The sequence below is a fragment of the Seriola lalandi genome, unplaced genomic scaffold, assembly GCF_002814215.2.
Source record: "Seriola lalandi dorsalis isolate HSWRI2012SDOR001 ecotype SW California unplaced genomic scaffold, Sedor1 jcf7180002054585, whole genome shotgun sequence".
In the NCBI taxonomy this organism is placed as follows: Eukaryota; Metazoa; Chordata; class Actinopteri; order Carangiformes; family Carangidae; genus Seriola; species Seriola lalandi.
The window spans coordinates 696273-719961 of record NW_019525138.1 but is presented as its reverse complement, the minus strand read 5'-3'; the positions used below and the strand labels follow the sequence as shown (position 1 = coordinate 719961).

The following is a 23689-nucleotide window of genomic DNA, read 5'->3' as shown; positions in this document are numbered from 1 at the left end:
AAATCTGTGTGGGAATCCTCCACAAAACATCTCTAAAAATATAGACTTTATACTTTAAAAAATCCACTGAAAGGATGAACGTGCTATTGTAAATGTATGCCAAGAGAAGATTTGATTGTTTCAATTGGGATTATTGTTGGCTATTGCTGTATATTAGGTTGTTTGAAAAATTGATTTTCTGGTAAAAGGATTGGTTTTCTGTTGTGTACTGACATTACTCGAAGCATGGAAGTTGGGTAGGAGTAATGTGGGTGAGGTATTATCCCACAAAATACAAAGGAAATGTATGAGGTGTTGGTCCAACAGCCTAGGACAATGTTGCATTGAGTTAATGGAGGAGAGACAATAATCTGAATATCCAAAATAAACATTTATATATAATTATGTATGTAAACATTAAAATGTGACCCAAACAAACTGCAGTTAATTAATGGATCTGCTTTTTTTTGGGGCTTTTTATGCCTTTATTAGATAGTACAGCAGAGAGAGACAGGAAATGGGGAATGAGATGCAGTAAAGGTCCGATGCAGGATTCGAACCGGGTCCGACTGCAGCGAGGACTGTATCCTCTACATATAGGGCGCCTGCTCAACCCACTGCGCCTCTTGATGCTCCGGATCTGCCTTTTTGTAAGTGCAACTCGTAATCAGGATAAAGATGTGTTTCAGTCCATCAGGCTCTATTTCCAATAATTTGGTCCAGAGCTAAATTTCATGACAACTACTAGCTGCATCGCCAAGACGTTTACTGCTGATATTCATGATCCCTAGATGTTGAGCCCTTTTGAATTTGGTGCTTGGAGTTAATATCATAATGCAAATGTTCAGAGTTAGTGCAGGAAGTGTAATGTAAGTGAAAGTAAGGCTGTGGAGGTTGCAGCGGTCAATGGATGTGAACTGCATTTGACTTTGGTGTGGGAGTCTGGAGTTTGAATCTAACCCATGATCTTTTCCCATCATTGCCATTTACAGTCATAGACCTAGAACTTACCTGCATTTGCCTGTTTTTCTAATGAATTAGATAAGCTTCAGTTTTAGTCAATGCAGCTGTCTACACAGGCCATGAAATGGCTGGTGTTACACTTGTGCTTTATGTGAAACACTGTGACCTGAAGCTTCTTTTCAGGCCTCATGTCTATTTTCTTCTGTTTAAAACATGTAACTACAGGGCTTGTGTATTGGGCTGCCACGACCACACAGTAGTTCTGTAGCTGAATACATCCTGTGGAGGACTGAAGCTGCTGCTGTGATGTGCAGCTATTGTTCCAGTCTGTGTGGAGATGGTGTTAGATTTGAGGTTTCTACAGTGAAAACAAATTGTACAGTTTTTTTTTTTTTTTTTTACTGTTGCATTAAATTAGTAACTGAATTTGTTTCTATTTCATTTGTCACTCGCTTTGTCTTTGTTTTATCCATATTGAATAATAATGCATATGTTATTTAAATTAACAGATTTCTATTTCTGTATGTAAAAGTTTTGTGAGTCAGAATATATTCATTTAAAACCCTTTCCAAAAACCCAGCAACACACTGTTACTCACATGGTGGCACTGATCTCCTATGTTTTTAATAAGCTGTGCAGACAGTTGCATTATGTGATACTTACAGGAATTTGCATTTCCAGAGTGTTTAATATCACTGGTGGCACTGAAACACCAGTGGCATTAGGCTTATGGTGAACAAAAACTTTTAATTGACCCCGTTATTTACCCTTTACGTACCCTACTGCAGGTACAGCTGTCATCTTCAGAAATTCTATGATGATTTTTCCTTCACAGGCCTCATGGTAAATAAAGACAAGAACTAGAGAGACCGGTTGCTGCTACAGCTGGTTACACGCATTTCTATATAGAATTCACTTTTTAAAGGCTCTTCACACACTTCTCTTTACCAAAATACAGCTCAGCACAACAGATAAAATATACTAATGCACCAAAACACACATTCACACACATCTGAGGATCAACTCTGGTATGGGAACACTGACAACTTTTGTTTCTCAACAAGAAAACACAGTGAGCTACAAAACATCACGGTATGGATCACTATTGTCTATGAAGCATTTTTGATTGATTTTTTTCTATTTGTCATGAGCCAAGATACTATTACAACAAAAAGAAGAGCATTTCTTTACTGCATGGATTGTGCTGCCCCACAGCTGAAATATGCTCATGCATACTGCAGCAACTGATCATCAACCTTCCACCTCTATGAGAAGAAGAGTTCCTCTGTGGGTGACATCGACATCGTGACACGGGGAGAGAATGGTGAAATGCGGTGTTATCCCACACAATTATAAAATGTTCTGATGGATTTCGCCTCTGGCACAAGTCTCTCATGGATGTCATCAAGGAATGAAAATAGGCCTCAGTGTTTTAAGGCCTAGTTGGCAATTTATGCTTTGTGCCTGACTTCGCCCCAAACTGCCAGCTATTCCAAAAAAGACCAAAGCGGAGGGGCATGTGAGCTGAGACTTTGGTGCATGATGGTTTGTGATAAGCATACACTCACCCACCTGTCGCTCTACTTTAAGCCTTAATAAAATGTAAACAGCTGAGTTATATAAACAGGTGTCATAAAGGAGGAAATTACCTCTAGAGACCAAAACTATTTTGTACCAGGCTGTAAACATGTTTATTTCTGCTGTAAAGTTGGACATTTTAACATGGGAGTCTATGGGGATTGACTCACTGTTGGAGCCTGACTGATAGCAACTGTAAACAACTGTGATCATGAAATTTACTGTTAGTAAGAAGAAGGAGCTGATTATTAACCTCTGAAAAAGGAAAGCGGCAACAATTCTCATAAAAATGATCAGGTTAAAATTTTTTCCTCTCACAAACATCTCGGGGTTCAAACTGAAATTAAATTGAAAAGACGACATAATGTTACTACTGTTCTTCAAGAGACTGCACCCAGGTTTCTCTGGATATTTAAGTCCATCAAAGACAGTAGGATTTATTTTAATTTTTAATTTTTTGGGCAGTTTTGTGGCAAGTGCCTTGTTTTATGCTGGTGTATATTTAGATTGCAGCACTACTGCCAATAACAGAAACAGGATTAACATGTTCAGCAAAAAGGTTGATTCTATAATAGTTTGACTCCTGGCTCATGAGACGGCTGTGGAGGGAAGAACCAGACGGACAGGACCAGGCTTCTGTGTTGAGTGCTATTTACACAAAGAATGATTCTGAAGGTCTTTTGTGTCCATGGCTACTGTAACAAGTCATGGATTATATGATGCCTGCTTGCCCTTTGTGATACATTTTTGTTTCAAACACATTGTTGTTAATTTGCATTACTTTTTTTATTGAGCTTTTATTTGTACAGCACTGTTTACATTTTATTAAAATTGTGAATATTAGAATAATCACAAAAATATAATAAAATGAAATAATTATCGTTATTAGACATGGCTATTTAGACACTCAAGATTATATCAAGGTTATATTTCAGGGTGGCTGACACCTACCTGTCCTTTAATAAACCTTTAGAACCGAGAAATGTATTTAAAGACAGTGAAGTATTTTTTTAATGAATAAAAATATTTACTGAAGCCACCAATGAACACCTCAAATCAAATGTCATATGAGATGTTGAAGTTGTTTTGTTGAGCTGTGGTTTGGGAGAAGTATCCATCATACCCACTCCCTGATGTCTGATATTTAATATGACTTCAGATGAGGGGAATTGAAAGTCTTCAATAAACCTTTCAGTCCTCCATATATGGGTAGTGAAAGGCAGCAGTGTATGTGCGGGTGTTTGTTGATCTGTCACTTGAAGATGGGTCAGATTTAAATTTAAACCATATGAGCTTTCTCACTTTGACTGTTGCACAGTCATCGTCTCTCCACCCCACTCACACAGATAAACACACACACATTTGCATTCACACACCCCATTTGCTGTACACCCACACAGAGAAAGTATGTGGGCTACTAAAGCAAACAGTATCCAGTGTGGGTTTTGCCTCAATGTCTGTGACAATTAAAGAGGAACTAATTGTATATTCTCTCATATTAAACTTGTGGCAGTGGTATAACCTGAGTGGAAATTCTTGAATGTGAACTAGCCTATTTTATGTGGAAGATAACATGATACTGTGTTGTCTGAGAGGTATATCTATACTAGGTCCACAACGTCAAAGTCTAGTTAGATAGTCATTCCATCTAGTTTTAACTTGCAGGAAGTCCAGAGAAGACAAAATGTAATGTCATGTCCTGATGATGAACTGATGATGTTATGGTGTCAATATTAAAGGATTTTTTGCAGATTACAAAATGTTGATTTTGTGAATTAAACAAAACTCAAACTGTCTTCTGGTGATAATTAGTTAAAAATGGAAGAGACTCTAATATGAGGTCTCTCTCTCTTAGGGTCACTATATTGCTTACTTTCTGTCTATCTTGAACCGCCCACTGACAACCACAGGTACACTGTTAGTCACAGCGCAGTAGGTATATTTTAGGGACAGTACAGGGATTTTCCCTGCGTTGCTGCTGCAGTAGGTTACAATAACTGTTATGTGTTGATGTCAAATGTAAGCAATGACATAATGGTTTTAAGTATGCTAACTCTAGATGATCATCACATCAGACTTTCATGATCTTTCAGAAGTGATCAGGGGATCTCATTTCTACTGAGATCACTAAATAGTTATTTGTAGGTGTGAGAGCTGCGTGGCTGTCAGTCAGTCCGTCACTTTGATCCAGACTGAAATATTTAGAATTATTAGATAGATTGCCATGATATTTTGATTTATTTAGAGAATGAGTTCAGGTCAAAATTAACTTTGGTTTATGACCAAATACCTGCAAAACCACTGACATTATACATGTTAAACACCAGCTTGTTAGCATGCAGACATTAGCATTTAGCACAAAGCACGGTGCAGAGTACACAGTACAGCATCAGAAAGCTGTTAGCATTTCTGTAGACTCTGAGTTTTGTTTGTCTGGAGAAAATAGATCTTGATACGTATGTCAGGATCACTAAGTAACTTCTAACTATATAGCCTAAATGTAGACAGCGCTGTCCTCATATCTTTGTGTACTGTCTGGGTCTGCTTGTCCTGGTTTGGTCTTGGCCGCTATGAATAAAAATGAAGGAAATTTTAATGTTCCAACATACATTAATATTTTAAACACGTGTTTTCTGGTAGACAGTTTGCTGTTTCAACATGACAGTGCTGCTGTGCACAAAGTGGTTTTCCCAGGTTGGGGTAGAAGAACTTGCCTGTCCTGACCTCAACACCATCCAACACCTTCAGGATGAACTGGGGCACCAGCTGCAAGCCAGGACTTATCATCAACATCAGTGGCTACTGTCCATGGTTTTGGAATCACATCTTCAATTTAGGATGATGCTTGTATCATGTATAATGTTGTATTTAAGCTAAATGACAGACACTGTGACTTCATTCCAATTTACCTTCCCTCACATACATACAAGACCAGAAAAAACATCTTATACAGGGAAAGAAACATAAACTTACAGTAAATCCACAAGTTTTAGTGTGGTCTGCAGAGGTCCTCAGGTGTGAATGTGCCTGATAACACTGTAAAAATGTCACTATCTCTATCTGCTTTTAAAAAGAACTTAGAGCAGCAGTTACTAAAATATGTTTAAACATGTGTTCCATGAAAGGCTGAGGTATTTTTATCTACTATTTATTCCTGGTTGTGTATCTTACCTATTTAATTGATATGTGGACTGATGGGACAGATGTTTTGGAAGATTTCGTTTTTTTAAAATGGTTTTAGGTATTAGGTTTTAGGATTTAGGTATTTTATGGCTGAAATTGTATTTTGTACATGCAGTGACTGGGCCCCTGTTCACAAGCTTATTTTCTAGCTTCAGAACCTTATTGGGGTGTTCCGTTTTCACCTATTGCTATTTGTATACCTGTATTGTATTTTTATTTCTAATTTGTGTGACATGAAATAGAATAAAAGTGAAATGACAGTGAAAAAAACAGCGTCCCCACCAAACATCCCAAGTATAGGAATGACATTCAAACCGGAAGATTGTGCAGCTCACATTTCATATCTGGGGTCAACATTCAGTGTCAGTGTAGGAAATAATGTGTCCTTCATGTATCAAAGGGGAGGGCGAGGGTTGGGTTAAGCTAGACAACAGCAAGTTCAGAAAACATATAGTCTGACCATGTCAGGAATCAAGTGTATCTAGTTGTTCTGAACAGCCACACTGGTATGTGGAGTGAACAGCTGATAGTCATAGAGAGGGGGGAGATGAGATATTCTGTCCAAAAGTGGAGATAACAGCACATATTTTCTCCTGGGAGACATTCATACTACTATGGCAACTTCAGGCTCCGATTCACTTCTGGGAACATAGCATCAGACTGGCATTGGCTCGAGAAGGGGATAATAACTGGTTGTACCATCTCTGTTATTCTCTTTGCCCTTGCTATGAGCATGTCGGTCAAGGCAGCAGAGACTGAGTGCAGAGGCCCTCTGTCCAAGTCTGGCACTCAGCAGCCCCCTATCAGAGCCTTCATGGATGATCTTAATGTCATCACATCATCAGTGCCTGGAGGTAGGTAGATACTCCAGGGCCCAGAGAAGCTCATGACCTGGGCAAGGATGAGCTTCAAGCCTGCCAGATCTAGGTCCAAGGGTGGTGGATAAGTTCCGTTTCTTTGTGGACGACATTGCAATTTCATCCATTAAGGAGAAACCAGTCAAAAGCCTGGGCAAGGTCTTTAATTGTAGCTTCAGGGATACAGCAGTGATCCAGTCAACCATCAAGGAGCCAGAATCTTGGCTCACCAAGGTAGACAAGTGTGGATTACCTGGCAGGTTCAAGGCTCGGATCTATCAGCACGGCATCTACCTCTGCAGATGACTGGGTGTGCTGTGCAACTTTAGCAGTACAGCACTCTAAGGGAGGAGCAATAAACTCCAGCTCTCCTTCAGTAGTCTGGACAAGGAGTTCAGGGTCACTTGCTTAAGAGAGGCACTACTCTACCAGGACTCCTAGGACCCCAGAGTGGCAGCAGCAGACATCATTGTGCAGACAGGCAGGAAGCGGAGAGCCCAAGAAGGCCTGGAAGCAACAGAGTCTCAGCTGAGACACAGGGCTTTGGTAGGCACAGGGGCAATTGGATGGGCGGGACTGGGATCCATCCAACAGTTCCCTGGGAGGACCGCATGGATGGAGGCCAATGAACTGAAGAGGTCCAAATATAAGGAGCTGTTGGAGCAGTGCTGGAGGAGAGGCTGGAAGGCACACTGTGAGCCCATTGAAGAGGGGTGTAGAGGTTTTGCTGGGTGATCACTGAAAAAGGCTTAAATCCTGCTTGGCATCACCAGGGCTGATAAAAGAAAAGCCATCAAGTCCACCATGGAGGCTGCCAAGAAGTTAGGATGAGGAGTTACACGTGGGCCAATGCTGTTGGGACACAAGCCAGAGCCTGATCAAGTCTGGCTGGGTCGCCTGAGTGAGGATGGGACATTAAAAGCCGTGAAACACCCAGTTACCTCAGGAACATCACTGATGATGAGTCCCAGCGCATCTTCGGATGTATTTTTAATCATAGTGTTGCAGTCGTGTTGTTCACATAAAAAGTGATGGACAGAAAAAGAGAGCTTGAGAGACAAGCTGACTCCACCTTTGAGTATTGCTGTTTGAATCAGGTATAAACACTCTTGATGTCAGACAATAGTTGTGAAAGAGCACAAACAGGCCCCTATGAAGCTTCAGAGAGACTCTCCTTGTGCTCTCGAGAACGTTACCCGCTCTCCCTAAGCTGCACTAGCTCATCCTCATCTTGATGCAAACAGAACCTGACATTCTGGCCTTTAGCCAATCACACGTAAGCTGACAAACTTTAAAACTATCTTCTCTTTCTGTTGTCATTCAACTGTCATCAACTGTCACAACGCAAAGAATTTGTGATCCACCTCCACCCTTTCACCACCTCAGCTGTGGATGTTTGACCATCTCCAATCAAACTATATAATAAGAAGTTTCCCATTTATAAAGATGTTCCCATCCTTGAGCTCCATTCCTCATCACCATCACCAGCATCCATCTCCAGGGGTGTTTCCTCTAATAGAAAGCACCTTGCTCCTTAGACGATTCCCCATAGTGATCCACTTCCTGCCGGGGTCTGAGTGCCTAAGTCTATTCCTTCTGTTCACAATGAATTTCTCATACTCTTGTGTTCCTCTCATCAGTCTCTTCTGATTGAAATGGTGTGCAGCCCAGCTGACTCTTATGCAGGACACCAGAGTTCATGTCTTATCATCATCCAAAAGCTGATCTTCACCTGAATTTACAAGAATGTAGATGATATACAGCTTCTTATTTGTGAATATTATTCAGAAATCTTCTTTAGTCTTAAGACCAAAATGTCCAATTTATTTGTTATTTCTTTTTTAATCTCTATAGAACAGAACACAGAGTATGTACTATGAAAATAGTGTATATACCATTAAAATGTCACTGGTCACATTATAATGTTATTTTTTACAACACAGACAGCATAGTTGTGCCATAATGAAGAATATCTCTGTATTTATCTCACAGTTATTTATTTACATTTGGTAGGCTTTGGTAACGCTCTCACAAAAATATATAACGATTTGTTGTGTTTCCTCATGGCTGAGATAATATGTCAGCGTGGTCAGTGTCTAATCTGCTGTCTCACCTGGTATCTAACCTAGCTTCAGCACAACCATCCTCACATCAGAATGCTCTGCACTGAGAAGTAGTTTCAGTCCGTGAATTGTGCACACACACACACACACACACACACACACACACACACACAATGGAAACTATATTCCACCCAAGGTGCCCAATAATTTCTGTTTTCTGTCTGTCAACTTTTGTACTTTTGTCCACCCACGGAGGGACTTTACAAGATCAAACGAGCAGAATGAGTCCATAATCTGAGTATGTGTGTGAGTGAAAGGGTGGTGGTGGTGGGGGGGACTTCTTAAGGAGGCCACAGGAGGGCACACAATTCTCCTTACTGACTGACAATTAAGAACTACAAACTGCACAGTATATATTACAGAGGTTGTAGCAGCATGGAAAAACACTACAAATAAACTACTACATAATGAATCACCATATTTCACATATTATGACTTAGTGTCAGGTGTTTGTTTGTGTGACCCACTGTCACCTTTAGAATTCACCCTTTGTTCATTTCACATGGCCCCCCACCTCTGCCTCTATAAATACTGGTTTCCTTTAGCTGAGCTCTATAAATATCTCTAAATGACTATATTTAACTCGTCAGCGAACCAAAGCTATTCTTTCCTAGAGCATAGTCAAATCAGACTGACACAAGTTTCCGCGCCCATACAGCCTCTCGCACCCAAAGGAGTAAATTCCGCTCGTCTGTCCGTCTCATTTAATTGTGGTTATACCAGAGCGGCTTTCTCTTTCTCGCTCAGCTCGGTAAAACTCGTCACTTTCCGATGATCATATTCCGGAATCAAAACCAAATATGGAGCATGGGGGGTGTTCCTCTGTTTACCGGATTCAACCTTTTATGGGTTAAGAAGCTCGACCGGAATTCCTCTTTTGATATCAGAGCGCGATTAAACAGAAGATACATGAGAATGTAGATGTAAAAAAAGAATGATAACTAAAATAAAGCTGAATGCAGTGAAGCAGTGTTTTCTCTCTGCATCATGTTTTGTTGCTGTGTAGTTTTTTTTGGTTGTTTGCTGCTGTTTAACGTCGAGTGGAAAAGTCGCTTTATCTCTCCTCGAGCAGCGGGTTCTCCATTGACAAGTGATTCCCTTTGTAATCGTCACGGAGCCTTTCAGCCAATCAGCATCGGCAGCGCCTCTCCCCTCTCCGCTTCCATCAACCCTCCCACTCCATATTTGGGTAATGACGTATGGCCGCATTCAAAAGGTTCCCCATATATACAAACTAGTGCCAGGGCCCGCGTTCCCTACAAGAGTTAACTTTATCAGCAGAGCGCATGAAGCGCAGCACACACACGGAGCTCATCTTCTCACACCCGGTGACACGCAGAGACATGCAGTGGTGACCCACGCGCGGCTGGGTTGACACACTGTTGTTTGTTATAAACTTGGAAGAAAAAAGAAGAGAAAAGAGAGAGAGACTACACACGAGCTTTTCTCTTTCAAAATGACTGCTAAAACTTTGGAGAAGGTGCCGTTGAATCTCGGGGGGTTCGTGCATCCTGACAGCGTGTACTCGGTGGATGACATGGCCACCAGCTTGCCGACCTCTGTGGCTATCTTCCCCAACACAGACTTGGCACATTACGACCAGCTTAATGTGACAGCAGGTAAGACGACACACAGTTTGACACTCCTGTAGTGTTTGCTGAAGAAATGTGGATTGTTCACGTATTTAAAGTTGTCTAGCATATCCCCCGAACGCTTGAGTAATTGCAACTTTACAACTTTCTTCTGCCTGTCATAGTGAAAAAAAGGGAGTTCACAGGCTGTGTTTCGTATATTCGTAATGACATGATAAGAACAGAGTCCGTGCGTAATGGAACAGAGACGCACCTGCCCTCTCTCCACTTAAAGCCCACTTTCCTGTCTAGTGTGAACAGGTTAATTAATCCTGTTTGTGTTGCCTCACTAATGACTTGCTTTGTTTTCCTGTGCAGATGGCTTGATGAGCGCGGACATGAGCGCAGAGAAGCGCTCTCTGGACCTCTCCTCCTACTCCAGCGGCTTCTCTCAGCCCGCGCCCCACCGCAACCAGACTTTCACCTACATGGGAAAATTCTCCATCGACTCCCAGTATCCAGGTAACTGGAACCCCGAGGGAGTGATCAACATTGTCTCGGGCATCTTCAACGTGGCCCAGCCGCCTCCTCCTCCTCCCTCCTCTTCAGCGTCCTCCTCCCCGGCTTCTTCAGGATCTCCAAGTCATTTCTCCAGCGGAAATTTGAGTTGCACCATGGCGGCTCAGAACCAGGCAGAGATAGACCATCACCATCACCTCTATTCCCCCCCACCTCCTTACTCATCTTCTGGCTGCGGGGAGGTGTACCAGGATCCCTCGGCCTTTTTGTCCACTTCCACCTGTCCTATCGCCTCCTACCCACCACCCTCCTACTCCTCACCCAAGCAGCCTGGCAGCTCAGACGCGCCGGGGCTGTTCCCCATCATCCCCGACTACTCGGGCTTTTTCCAGCCGGCTTGCCAGCGGGACATGCACACGGCAGGTATCCAGGATCGGAAACCGTTCGGCCCATGTCCGCTCGATACATTCCGCGTCCCTCCACCCCTGACCCCGCTGAACACTATCAGGAACTTTACGCTGGGGGGTCCGGGTAGTGGTGGCGCCGAGGGAGGGCCACCGAGGCTTCCCTCTGCATACAGCCCACAGAACTTGCCCCTGAGGCCAATCTTGCGACCCAGAAAGTACCCGAACAGACCCAGCAAGACGCCCATCCATGAGCGGCCGTACCCCTGTCCTGCGGAGGGCTGCGATCGGCGGTTCTCCCGTTCTGACGAACTGACCAGACACATCCGCATCCACACTGGACACAAGCCGTTCCAGTGTCGGATCTGTATGCGCAACTTCAGCCGCAGTGACCATCTCACCACGCACATTCGTACGCACACGGGGGAGAAGCCGTTCGCCTGCGACTTCTGTGGCCGGAAGTTCGCCAGGAGCGACGAGAGGAAGAGACACACTAAAATCCACCTGAGGCAGAAGGAGAGGAAGTCCTCCACTGTCTCCTCCTCGTCCTCCTCCTCGTCCGGCAGCTGCGGGCTGGAGCGGCCGTCAGGCGGGATCAGCGCAACCAACGGGATCTGTCCATAGTTAGAAAATGTTCTTGTCACCATGGCAGCGTGACGCACACTAACCCCTAAAAAGGAAACAAGCATCGAATAATTAGACTGAAACTGTTGTGAACTAAAGATAACAGCCTAAACACCAGGATGGGAATAAACAATAATGTCTGTGCAATCGTGCGCAATTACGCACATCCATCCATCCCTGCTCCAGAACTGACAGACAGACTGACACGAATGCACTTTGCCTGCACAGTCTACTGAACATACAAGTAAATATAGCCATTAATAAATGAGATTATACAAGGGCGGTTGTAATAAAGGGGATTTTGAAATATCGCCACACTTATTGAGCGCGCACAGGCTGCACGTTCAAATGTGAAATAACTGCAATAACGTTTTGAACAAAGAAATCTGTTTTAAGTTATTGAATTGACAAAGTGTTGATTCTAACGAGTTTGTTGATGACTGTATCTCCCCTTTAGTGCCTTGCTGCGTGTCTTTTTGTACACTGACTGATTCAAGGACGCTTCTCATGCAGTGTGTATTTGTCTTTTAATATGTACAGGTGAAAGACTTTCTATTTTTGTACACATCTCGTCTCGTGTAACTCCCAGTGTTCAGCAATTGTGGTTCACGTGTAAAAACCATGTTGGAGTGTAAATATGTTGAACTAATAGCGACTTGACAGTTTTGTTGTGATGTGTGTTTTGAGACTTATTAAATGTTGAGGATGCTAAACACTGCCGATATCAGTCTCGTTTATCACTCAGAACTAACGTGTCAGCCGTGATGCGTTCATGGAACACAAACGTGCGCGGGTTGAAAGTGGCAAATGAAATTGTTTCATCTACATTTATAAAACATGTAAAAAAAAAAAAAAACTTAATGTTGGAAATTTATTGGGTAAATCCCACGTTGCGTCACCCATGGCATAAGTGACTCAGAGTTTTCACCCACTCACTTGTTATTTAGGTGTCACATCAGGTTATAAACAGGCGATGATCTCGCATGCAAATAGTTTTGCTTTAAGTTCTGCAGCCACAACAAAAGAAGTCCGCAGTTTGTCGCAGTAAACAGAAAATAGCTGAACTATTCTTCATGGCTCATATATTTAATACAGGTCATTCGTCTCAAAACACCATCATGTGTTTGAGAAAAAAGTAAGAAAAAATAGGGAAACAATGGCGACTATATATATGAATTCAAATTAACCTCATCATTCAGTAAATTCATAAATAGATATATTGCAAAGATTTTAGAAATAGTTCAGCCCACTATTTAAAATATTCAATTTATCCAACTATAACAGTTAAATTTTTATATACATAAATAAGTTTATTTCCCAGTGTGGAGGTCTAAATGCTGTTCAAAGCCTTAACGCTGCTAAGAATGTGGCACAGAAATACTCGATCCTTTATATTTTCGTTTATTCCTTTGTTTTTACTTATTTAGCAATTCATTTTTTGGCCTAAAAGTATAATACACTGGATCTAAAAATACTGGCATCATCTTACACGGATCAACTGGTTTCACTGCTGTGGCTGATCGGTGTGTAGCTATAAGAGATATTAGGCAGCCTACATTTTAATAGTAGTATGTAAATTCCTCAGAGGAAACGACAGAGGACGTGACTTCCTGATCCTCTATAGATGATTGTGTAAATTATATTTCTTTTCATTTGAAGTGCGTCGGAAACAAGCTGGTCTTCCTTCTAAACCTTTACAAGCTGAAGGTGTGTTTTCTTGTTTTGATGTTGTCTGTGACTCACACACACCTAATGCCTCTCAGGACTGGGCTGCTGTTGTTTTCTGTGTATTTATAAGCTCCAGGATGTGGTTCTTTTCACTTGTGCAATAACAATCATTTATGGTGCTTTACCTTAGCATCTAAAGGCTTCATCACACAATGGAACCAATTTAGAGAATGTGTACTGATGCTGTAAAGTAAACTTTACAAAAGTTTAAGTGAGATTCATTTTATTTGAGTAAAACAAAAGCTTCTTCATTTTATGGACCACATGAAAATGGTTAGTTCCTGTGCTTGGAAGAAATTTCAGAAAAATCTACTTATATTTTTAGTCTCTTTTCTGGCACATTTCTCCCATAAAATATTAGTACTTTATGGATAGTACTATTAGAGTCAAAGTAAAGGCCCGTTGTAACCCATTAGCAGTTTAGATAAATTGGCTTCAGAAAGTGTTCAGACCCCTTCACTTTATTGTGTTGTCGATTCGTTTGTAAATGTATAAAATAACCATTTCTCCCATCATTTTGTTATATTATATGTTACATCTACACCTAATAATTGATAATGACGAAGTGAAAATTTGATTTTAGAAGTTTTCGCAAATTCTTTATATATCAAAAAAAGAAATCTAACATTTACAAAAGTATTCAGAGCTTTAATTCATTACTTTATAGAAGCCTCTTTGGCAGCAGTTACAGCTCCTTGTCTTCTTGGGTGAGTCTCTACAAGCTTGACACACCTAGATTTGGATAGTTTATTCCTTTCTTCCTGAGAGATCCTTAAAGCTCCGCCAGGTTGGATGAGAAGTGTCTGTGAACTGCTGTCTTCAGGTCTCTGCACACTCTGACTGGTCCCCTCAGTCGGAGACTTGTCCTGAAGCCACTCCAATGTTGTCTTGGCTGTTCGCCTCAGGTCATTGTGATGCTGAAAGGTGAACTGCAGCCCCAGTCTCAGGTCACCTGCTCTGGAGCAAGTTTTCTTCAAGGACTTCTCTGTATTTGGCTTCATTCATCCTTCCCTCAGTTCTGACCGTCTCTCTGTCCCGGCTCAGGAAAAGCCCTCCACAGCATGATGCTGCTCCCACCATGCTGGTGCCAGGTGATGAGCGGTGCCTGGTGTTTTTGTCTCATCAGAGAAAATCTTTTTCCTCATGCTCTCAGAGTCCTTTAAATGCTGCAGCAGGCTGCTATATGCCTTTTACTCACAGTGGCTTCTCTCTATCCACTCTACTGTAAAGGTCTGATTGATGGAGTGCTGCTGAGATAGTTCATCCTTCCAGCAGCCGTTTCTTTAGAGTGACCATTGGCTCTTGGTCACCTCTGTGATCGAGGCCTTTCTTGCTCAGTTACTCAGTTTGGCGGGATGGTCCAACTCTACGAAGAGTCCTGATGGTTCCAAACTTCTCCCATTTCACAGTTATTGAGACCACTGTGCTCCTGAAACTCTGACAGGAGGCCACACATGGAGTCCAATCAAGTTGTAGGCAGATCTCAAGAATAATTAAAGCAAACAGGAAGACCCTGACCACAGTCTGCAGCCACAGCATAGGCTTTGAGTACTTTTGTAAATGAGAGATTTCAACTTTTGATTTTTAATTGCTTTGCAAAAAAACAAAAAAAGTGCAAACGTGTGTGCAAACTTTCTGAAGCTGAACTCTGAAACATCCAAAGCGACTTTCTGATGTTGATTTGTTTTCCTTCCCTGTTATTATGCTGACCTGTCATAATTGATTAATACTGCTCAAGCTTAGATTTAGATAAATTATGTCACTATTTACACAAGACCCACTATCTGCTGCTACAGGAAAAGGCCTTTAAAATTAAATGGGACAAACTGTCTTGTGAAGTCATTAAATGTGTTTATAAATGAAAATAATAAAGTGATATTTTAAGGTGATTCATTTCTTTTTTATGCCCAACTATATACATTTTATCTGAGTTGAATTTGTGGATGAACAGGCAAGAAGTGACTGGCACTATTCACATAGTAGATATAACTGTGCCATAGAGTAGCTCCCTAGTCCTAATCCTTAAATAAACTGGAGCTAATATTAAAGACAGACTCGGTGTCAGACTCATGTGAAACACTGTTTGAGGCATCCAAGACAGATAAACTGTGATGACGTTGGCTGAACATCACAGAAAAACAGATTTGGTTATTGTTTTGTTGTGGAGCAGGTATCTGATGTGGTCATTCAGCCAGTTTAATCCTAAAGCTAAATATTCCAGGATAAACAGTAACGACCTAGAATGAGTCAGCCAGTCTGTTAATATTATAGTTAGTTAGTTAGTTTGTTAGTTAATATAATTTGACACTTGACCAAATCTAGTTTCTGACTCTCAGTACTTAAAGTGCAGCTACATAGACACACCATGCAGTTGTGTTTTGAGAATGATTAAATGCCAGGAAATGGTTCAGTTTACTCTGTATAACTGCACCTGGTACACAGTTGCATACAAAATCATATATATGTTGTTTATCTAATTTGAAGCTCTTGTCACATATTGTGTCTTGATATCTAGAGTGTAAATAAAGCAGTTTTGTATTGGAAGCTGTGGTTTTCAGTTTCTGACAGGTAGCTTAAAAATCTCTCAGACGTTCTCTGTGCTGGACACACACACACACACACACACACACATGAGACTGTTCGATTGAGGAGAAGACAGAAAACAAGGACATTTCCCAGCTCATAAGAAACTGCGGTGAAGCCTGCAGTAATCTATAACATCTTTATTCTTCTGACGTCAACTCCACCACAAGAACAAATGAGCAACACTGTAGAAAGTCATCATGAGCTGAACAAAGACCACCACTGTATCCCCCCCACCCCCCACCCCCCACCCAGCATATAGCTGGTTTATGGTTCATGATGGTCAGTGTGCACCGCTGCATCTGCACTTGTCTCATTATCTTGTTGCATGCTAATTTGGTGCCAAATCAGGAAACATTTCCTAATAAATATAACCAGACTTAAATGGTCTGGTAAAAACTCAAATCTCCGCGTCTTACATCTCTACCAGGGCTCTGGTAGGGCTCTACCTGGCTTCAACAAATATTGTATATTCAACTTTACACTGATTTCTTCAAATTTTATGCCAGATCAAATAAGAACCACAAATTAACAACAATGTTCAAGCCGCACCACAAATATTCTATTGTGTCAACGTGTGGGAGAAAACTTTCCGGACGTTGACCTTTTTCTCTTCTACTGTTCTCTGTCTGCGTTCGACTCTTCGGATCACTGAATCCTCCGTCTTATCTTAGGGATTTCCCTTAACTCATTTAATGTTCTACCTTTTCAACTCTTAAATATAACATAAACATACCTTTCCCAGTTCAGGTTGCAATGGTTAACCTGTTTTTCTCATTTAACTCCACTCTAACATCTGTGACATTAAGGGTCCAACTGTAGATGTGAACAACTTCACACTTCCAAGGTGCACAGAGAAAGGAAAAAGTCTAAAGACATCAAAACTCAAATGAACACATTTTGAGACGAGGTCTCTTGTACAAACTTAAGTAGCACCCTTAGGTGCACTTTCTATAAACTACTTTAAATATGTTGTCACCCATGTCCTCAATTAGACATTCACGTTACCTTTCTACCAGCCTGACACAAAAAATTGGTCTAAATCCACATGACTATATTCCCAACCCATCTTTGTAGAAGCCCCATCTGTAGATATGTAAGTGTTTGCATATCGTTGGTTGTTTTATTTTTTTTAATGTCCCATACTTACCCCTATTTAAATGTATTCAAAAGTTGGTCTGTATACTGCAAGTGTTGCTGGAGTTTTGACCTCTTTGACCAACTGTAGACATCACATGTGAGGGGCCCAGGTCTGTGAGCCAACGGGAACCCAAGCCTTGACAATCTGTGCTCAGGACTTTAAGCAGCATTACTCAGTTGGACATATTGTCTGAATTGTATGTAAAACAATATCAGAGCCTCTCAGTCGTACTGTCACTGCACATGGTTTAATCCACTCCTGCTCTAAAATGAACAAATATACTCCCGTTGCAGCACTATGCTAATGCTAACGAGTGATCATTGAAAAAATATAGTAAAATCAGGCTACACAGAAGTTTGCACAGATTAAAAGAGGAATGGGGGCCACTGAGGCTGCATATGTACGGGGTCCAGATTTTTGTGAACATATATTAGGATGTGAAGGTTCCACTTTCTGTGTGCTTTTCAAACAGGTGAGATTTTATTTCTGCTGTAGCACAAGAGCTACAGGACGTGTTGACCCCCTCATGCAGAGCAATTTGGATTTAAAGCCCCTTAGGAGTAAACCTGTTAGATTTTATAGCGCTGTGGCAGCAGAGGAAGTGATGCAGCACACTTCTACAGACCTTGCTCTCTTCACAGATCGATGCGAGCTCTGCAGTTTGACCATTCTCCAAATATTGGCTTCAACATGTCGTTCCCATGTGGTAAGTGTACAGTGACAGTAGAAAAACCTAAACCTTCCAGCAGATTCAGTTTGGTGACTCGCTGACTGGACTAAGTCTGTTTTTACAACCTGGGTCTTATTTTCATAGTTATGATAATTATTACAATTAAATATAAATTGTTATATAATATTATAATGACAACAATTTGCTTCAGCTTACTAAGTGAAATATGGAATCCACAGAACATAACTGGACACAGCAATGGGACAGGTCCAGTTTAACTTGATTATTTAAACCAATGGACAAATGAATCTAAAAAGTCATTTATAGCTGCTCTTTGTATTAGAGAAAATAAGCAGAATAATGATCTTTACATTCAGAAAAATGTCTGGCATCACTTTACATTGTAATTTAATCTCTGAGCTCCATTAACACATATAAAAAAAATACACTATAGGTGTCACAGGGACCTACAATCTATTATGGACAAAACATGTTTAGTGTTGTGCAGACACCTCAGAGGTCTCCAGAAGTAGGTTTGTAGGTTGACTGAGCCAACTTCACATAAGTCAAAATAATAATGACATTGACTCAAACTGGGCATAATATATTTAACTTGGCCTACAGAGTCCATTGAAAGAAAAAGCTTCATCTGTGGATCAGCCAAAAACACTTCCTGTTTAGTGGCACATCCCTAACTAACAAGTCCATCTGCATGCTGTGGTCATAAGCCTGTATAAGCCTTTTAGCCTGACTGGTTCTTTTTCACAGCATGTCATAGGAGGAGAAACACAGGTGAATGATGTCAACTCATGATGGCTGAATTCCACCGCATCATTAATGTCAGATTACACATCTTTTTCCTGCTGGACAAGTCAAACTGTCCACTGACCAGATTCTATTCTTTAAATTCATTTAGACCCATGGAAAAGTTTGTTGATGGATCAAAAAGTAAAAGCCATTTTGATGTTGTATTGACCAAAATCAAAAAGTCAAGAAGACGACAACACCAGTGGTATTAAACAGAAATTAAATGAGTATTCCCGTCTACTTTATTGTTGCACTTACATTCATCATCAGAGTAACAGAATCATTGTCAAACTGGCACATGTGTGGAGTCTAATATAGGCCAAAGTATATAAAGTTATGTAACATAGAGATAGGAATCATAAAGTGTTTATCTACGTGTAAAAGGTAGTGAAGAAAGTCTACGTGTGTTGGCTTTATACCATGAAAATGTTGATGTTCCCTGACACAGCTTCTTTTTGTAAAATACTTTTTCATGGACTACCGTTTCTAGACTGGGTTTAAAGATTTTAGTCCGTCTTTAATATGATGCATCACTTTACATTAGCAGAAATGACAATAACACCATCACCCAATATGTAGAAAGAGCCGAACATCAGCTTGTTTCCCTTAATTGTCCAGACCTGTGAGGGAACCATGTCACCTGGAATAAGTTACACACAGAAATAAAAATAAAGTACGTATAATGTAGTGTGTGCACTTTGGAATGAGAAATTAGTGTGTACGATAAAAATAGCAGTCTGAAGAAGTATACATTCAATATTCACAAATAAGGCAGGTATGATTTAAGTTACAGGCTTTGGCATTAAGACACATAAGAGTGTGGAGGTCCACTGCAGCACAGTGAAATATCATGTGTGAACGGCTGTCTAAGCTTCATAGGACACACAACAGAGACCCTGATGACCCCACCAGTTACAGAACATTTGACTAATGACATTCATGTGTGCACAAGGCAACATAATGGTCCAAAGAAGAATACCATAGCTCGAAAGAGAATTCCTGGATTCAATACTTTTACCAGTACTGACAAGGTTTTTACCTCCACCAAGGAGCTTGTGTTTTCATCTGTGTTTGTTTGTATGTCAGCAGGATTATACTAAAAGTACTGAACAGATTTACAGCTAAATTGGTAAAGGAATGGGTGATTGGCCGAAACCCATTAAATTTGGATTCAGTTTCCTTAAAATTGCAGGCATTTTTCAACATTTTCATCAATTTTTCAGGAAATAATGTTTGGATCTTGGTGTGAAAAAAGAACATATTTATGGTGTTGAGATCTATGAGTTTTTATAATTTGGTGCAGATCCAGATAATAATCTCCAGATCCATATAATAATCTGGATAGACCGATAATAATCTGGCTCTGCCAGACGTGAGTAGGATTGTTTGGCCTTGGCGGAGGTATGCACTCTGCTGAATGCCATTCTAGTGTAAGGCGTGTGGAAGGAAGATCAGTGGTCCTTATTGTGATGTGGTGTCAGAGTTCAAGTCCCTCTTTCTGCAAGCTTCTGCCTTGCTGCAGCATCCTTGAGAAAGGCACTCAATCTCTTTTGAGTTGCAGGTAATAATGACCCTCATGTTTGACCTTCCTGTGGAAGGGGACAACACAAAGTTTACCATTTTGGATGGATGGATATCAGAATATTATCACTGGTGTTTACTGCAGTGCTCAGAGTTTTCATTCAGAAAGAGACTGCAGGGCCTGGGTAGGGTTCCCCACCACACCAGAAGTCCTCTGGCTGAGGGACTTCTAGTAGCCATGTCTCCTCTTCTTTCTCCTTTTCCTCTTCCTTCTGCTCCTCATTGCTCCTTCCATCTGTTTGCCTCTCTGCCACAGTTTGAAGAACTTTGTAATAGTGACAGTCCCGCCCGTCATCCGGATTGTATGGCGGTGCCAGGATATCCAGGAAAGCAGCTGGCCCCTCCACTGCGTCGATCTGGTGGAGGTTATCCCTCAGAGGAGTGAGCAGGCATGGCCCACTGTTCTCTGAGTACTCTGCAACTGAGCGGAGAATGGAGCGCCAAAGGGAGGTCGTCTGGAGCGAGGTCAGTGGGGGATCAAAATGAGGCGGGACGGCATTGACAGTCAAGTTGTCCTCCAGTTTGTCAAAGCAGCGTACGCTCACCTTCCCATAGAGAACCTGCAGAAAGGAACACAACATACCAGTTTATGATTACAATTTCTTACAATTACAAAGTCAACTTTGAATCTACTGATTCCACTTCTTATATCAATCTTTTCCCTGGATTCCTAGGATAGATTTTTTTTTTCATCATTACGTTTTCAGATTGCAATATTCAGTATATGGATAACCCCTCTTTATCTTTTGTACCCTGCTGGGGATGGATGTGCACACTCTCCCCCTTCTTTGTTTTATCATTATACAACAGCGCATGACCCATGTTCAAGGCCAGCAACACTAAAATATCACAGTTGCCTCTATAGGCATAAAATTGACTCATCATGACTTTGAAAAAGTACTGCTGTTCATTTTCAGTGAAGTTATATTGATGAAATGCAGAAGAGTGATACACTGTAAAATTTCTCGTTATAAAGCAGATGTTTTTCACACTGGCAGCAATCAGATGCCAAGCTCCATGCTGGTAACTGGAACTCCACAATGTGTTTTACCTCATGGAATCAAACAACTGTGCCCCCTTTCCAATTCTCAGAGTCTCCATTGCCAAAGCGAGATGACTTGGGGGCTGCTGTTATGGGTCCTTAGGGGAAATATTCAGCTTGCCCAGGTGCAGAAGGAAGATTAACAAGATATATTTTCAATAATGAGATATTAATAAGAGGAACACCAAATCATAGAAGCAACCCATCAGTGTCAAGAGTTACGAAGAGAATGGATAGGTGCATAGCCTTTCTCTGCTGATACTGAATCCAGTAGCTTCACTCTGAATTCTGACTGATGTGCTGATTTTCTCGTTCAGTGTAGAATCTCTCAATAGCTCAGTGTTTAGAACCGATTCTTTAATATGTTAGGTAACATGTGGCTGTAACTACCTGTCATTTAACTAAAAGAGGGTAAGTTTGTACATCAACAATTTACACACATCTTAATTCAGGAATATGCACAATGTGAGCACATTAACTGAAATAAAAAAGCTCTTTAAATCTGATTTAACAGTGTATCTACACAAAATTAACTAACAACAGCAGACCCACTGAGCTGATTTGAAGCTGGAGCTTTTGAGGCCCCTCGGGGTCTGGGGCCCAGGACAGGTAATCCAGCCTTGGTATTGGTGCATTACTAGTGTTCATGGTGCCCTCTGTGTGCACACAGGGGCCGCTGGGCCCCTGGATATGTGAGCATTGTGGTGGTTACTGTGACAGTAGAAATGGATGGCTGAGTGTCCCCAACATCTCTCTCTCTCTCTCTCTCTCTCTCTCTCTCTCTCTCTCTCTCTCTCTCTCAGCTTTCTGTGATATACAACAAATGAAAATAATAATTACTACAAACCGAATTTGAAAATCAAAAGTTTAGCTGCTGTGTCACCTTTGTTTTGTTAAAGGTCCACAACTCCAAAAACATTTGAAGCTGGAGGACTTTGGTGAATTATGAAATTAATAAAATTATAAAATGAATGAGTCACAAAACAGTTTCGCGTCTCAATTTGCGCGTTGAGCCATAAGCTTCATCTTAAAAACATGTTTCTAGCTGTTTTTCTATCTATTAACAATTCAAAGACAAACACACAGAGTGGCTCACTACAGGCCACAACATATTAGACACGAGGTGGAAAGACCTTCAGCATCCCGTTCATGTTCGGGTGGTCGTGCAGTGGTATGGAGGCACCGGTCCTCAGGAGGAACACCCCCATGCTGAACACCTCCGTCTCGCAGATGTGCATGTAGGTGACCGGGGGGCTCTGGAGCCCTGCTGCCGCGGAGCTCGCTTTGCTTTTCCGGGGTGCAATTTTGAGGTCGGCAGCCCTGACCGCGGTCACTAAGGAGATGAGTTCACTCTGTTGGTCCGCAGTCAGTGTATTATCCCCGTTGGCCGAAGACTTGAGGCCTTTAAAGGTGATGTAGGCCTGCTTCGCTATTTTCTGGATCAAAGGAGTTTTGTTGTCACGCGGCATCCTGGCTGCGGAAAATACTAACGGTTATCAGTGTGTCTCTGGCACTGTTCCCGACACAAATACAACCGTGGTAAAAAAAAAAAAAAAAGCCTTGAGACTCTCCAGTGTCAGCAGGTTTCCTCTGGCGCTGTTCGGTTGACACTTAAAACCGACGAAGAAATGGCTTTTAAAAAAATAACACACTGTTCATAGTGATAATATCTAATTCCAGCCAAAGATGAGAGCCTCCCTGTAGTCATTTTCCATCGTCCCCTGTCCTCGTTCGTGTCCATGGAGCATGCGCACGAAGCGAAAAGCTTCATGGGATATGGAGTTTTATCAGAGGATAGCGAAGACATCTAACGCGTATGAACATGGACAGTGAGGCACTTCACAGACAGTTTTTAACAGACATACCTATGTAGTTGTGTAAGATTAGGGAATATACCAACATACCTAAATATTTAAAAAAAAATAACATAACCTGCATTTCAGTGAGACTACATTACCCAGAGGTCCTGAGGGCTGCACCGAGTAGCAGAGGGGAAGGCCAGACAGGCCATTGAACTCCCCGCAGGGTTGGCGAGTAAATTCTAGGGAAGTGACGTATTTCTCCTCACCTCAACCCGCAGCTAAGCAAACCGTATCCCCAACCCTGACCACTTATCGCTGATGCTGTTTCACGTGACCCCTGCCTGACCCTGGTCCTTACCAGGTACCTCTGCCTCACATCCACATCCTGCTTCTTGATGCCACCCTCTCACATCCCTCTCACTTTCCAAATGTTAATCAAAAAAAATGTAATAATCTGTTGTTAATACAAATAGCATCAATCGATATGTTGTGTACAGCAGTAGTGAGTGTTAAAGTGACATTGTTGTTATACTG

At 41.5% G+C, this 23689-nt stretch overlaps 2 protein-coding genes across 2 annotated transcripts; one reads left to right on the top strand and one right to left on the bottom strand.

Annotated features, from left to right (window-relative positions):
• Window positions 1-9940: 9940 nt before the first annotated feature.
• On the top strand, window positions 9941-12514 carry egr2b (early growth response 2b). The gene is made up of 2 exons (XM_023418855.2): window positions 9941-10302; window positions 10633-12514. Exons 1-2 carry the CDS (start codon window positions 10140-10142, stop codon window positions 11799-11801), a joined length of 1332 nt encoding a protein of 443 aa, XP_023274623.1. The 5' UTR covers window positions 9941-10139; the 3' UTR covers window positions 11802-12514.
• A 6419-nt stretch (window positions 12515-18933) lies between these two features.
• Window positions 18934-23083, bottom strand: adoa (2-aminoethanethiol (cysteamine) dioxygenase a). The gene is made up of 2 exons (XM_023418803.2): window positions 22487-23083; window positions 18934-20871 (listed from the first exon to the last, which is right to left on the bottom strand). Exons 1-2 carry the CDS (start codon window positions 22820-22822, stop codon window positions 20413-20415), a joined length of 795 nt encoding a protein of 264 aa, XP_023274571.1. The 5' UTR covers window positions 22823-23083; the 3' UTR covers window positions 18934-20412.
• Between the last annotated feature and the right edge of the window lie 606 nt (window positions 23084-23689).

Coding starts and splice junctions, on each gene's coding strand:
- egr2b (XM_023418855.2), top strand. CDS start 10,140: ATGACTGCTAAAACTTTGGAGAAGGTGCCGTTGAATCTCGGGGGGTTC. Junction 10,303..10,632: donor CCAGCTTAATGTGACAGCAG/GTAAGACGACAC, acceptor TTTCCTGTGCAG/ATGGCTTGATGAGCGCGGAC.
- adoa (XM_023418803.2), bottom strand. CDS start 22,822: ATGCCGCGTGACAACAAAACTCCTTTGATCCAGAAAATAGCGAAGCAG. Junction 20,872..22,486: donor ACATGAACGGGATGCTGAAG/GTCTTTCCACCT, acceptor TCCTTTCTGCAG/GTTCTCTATGGGAAGGTGAG.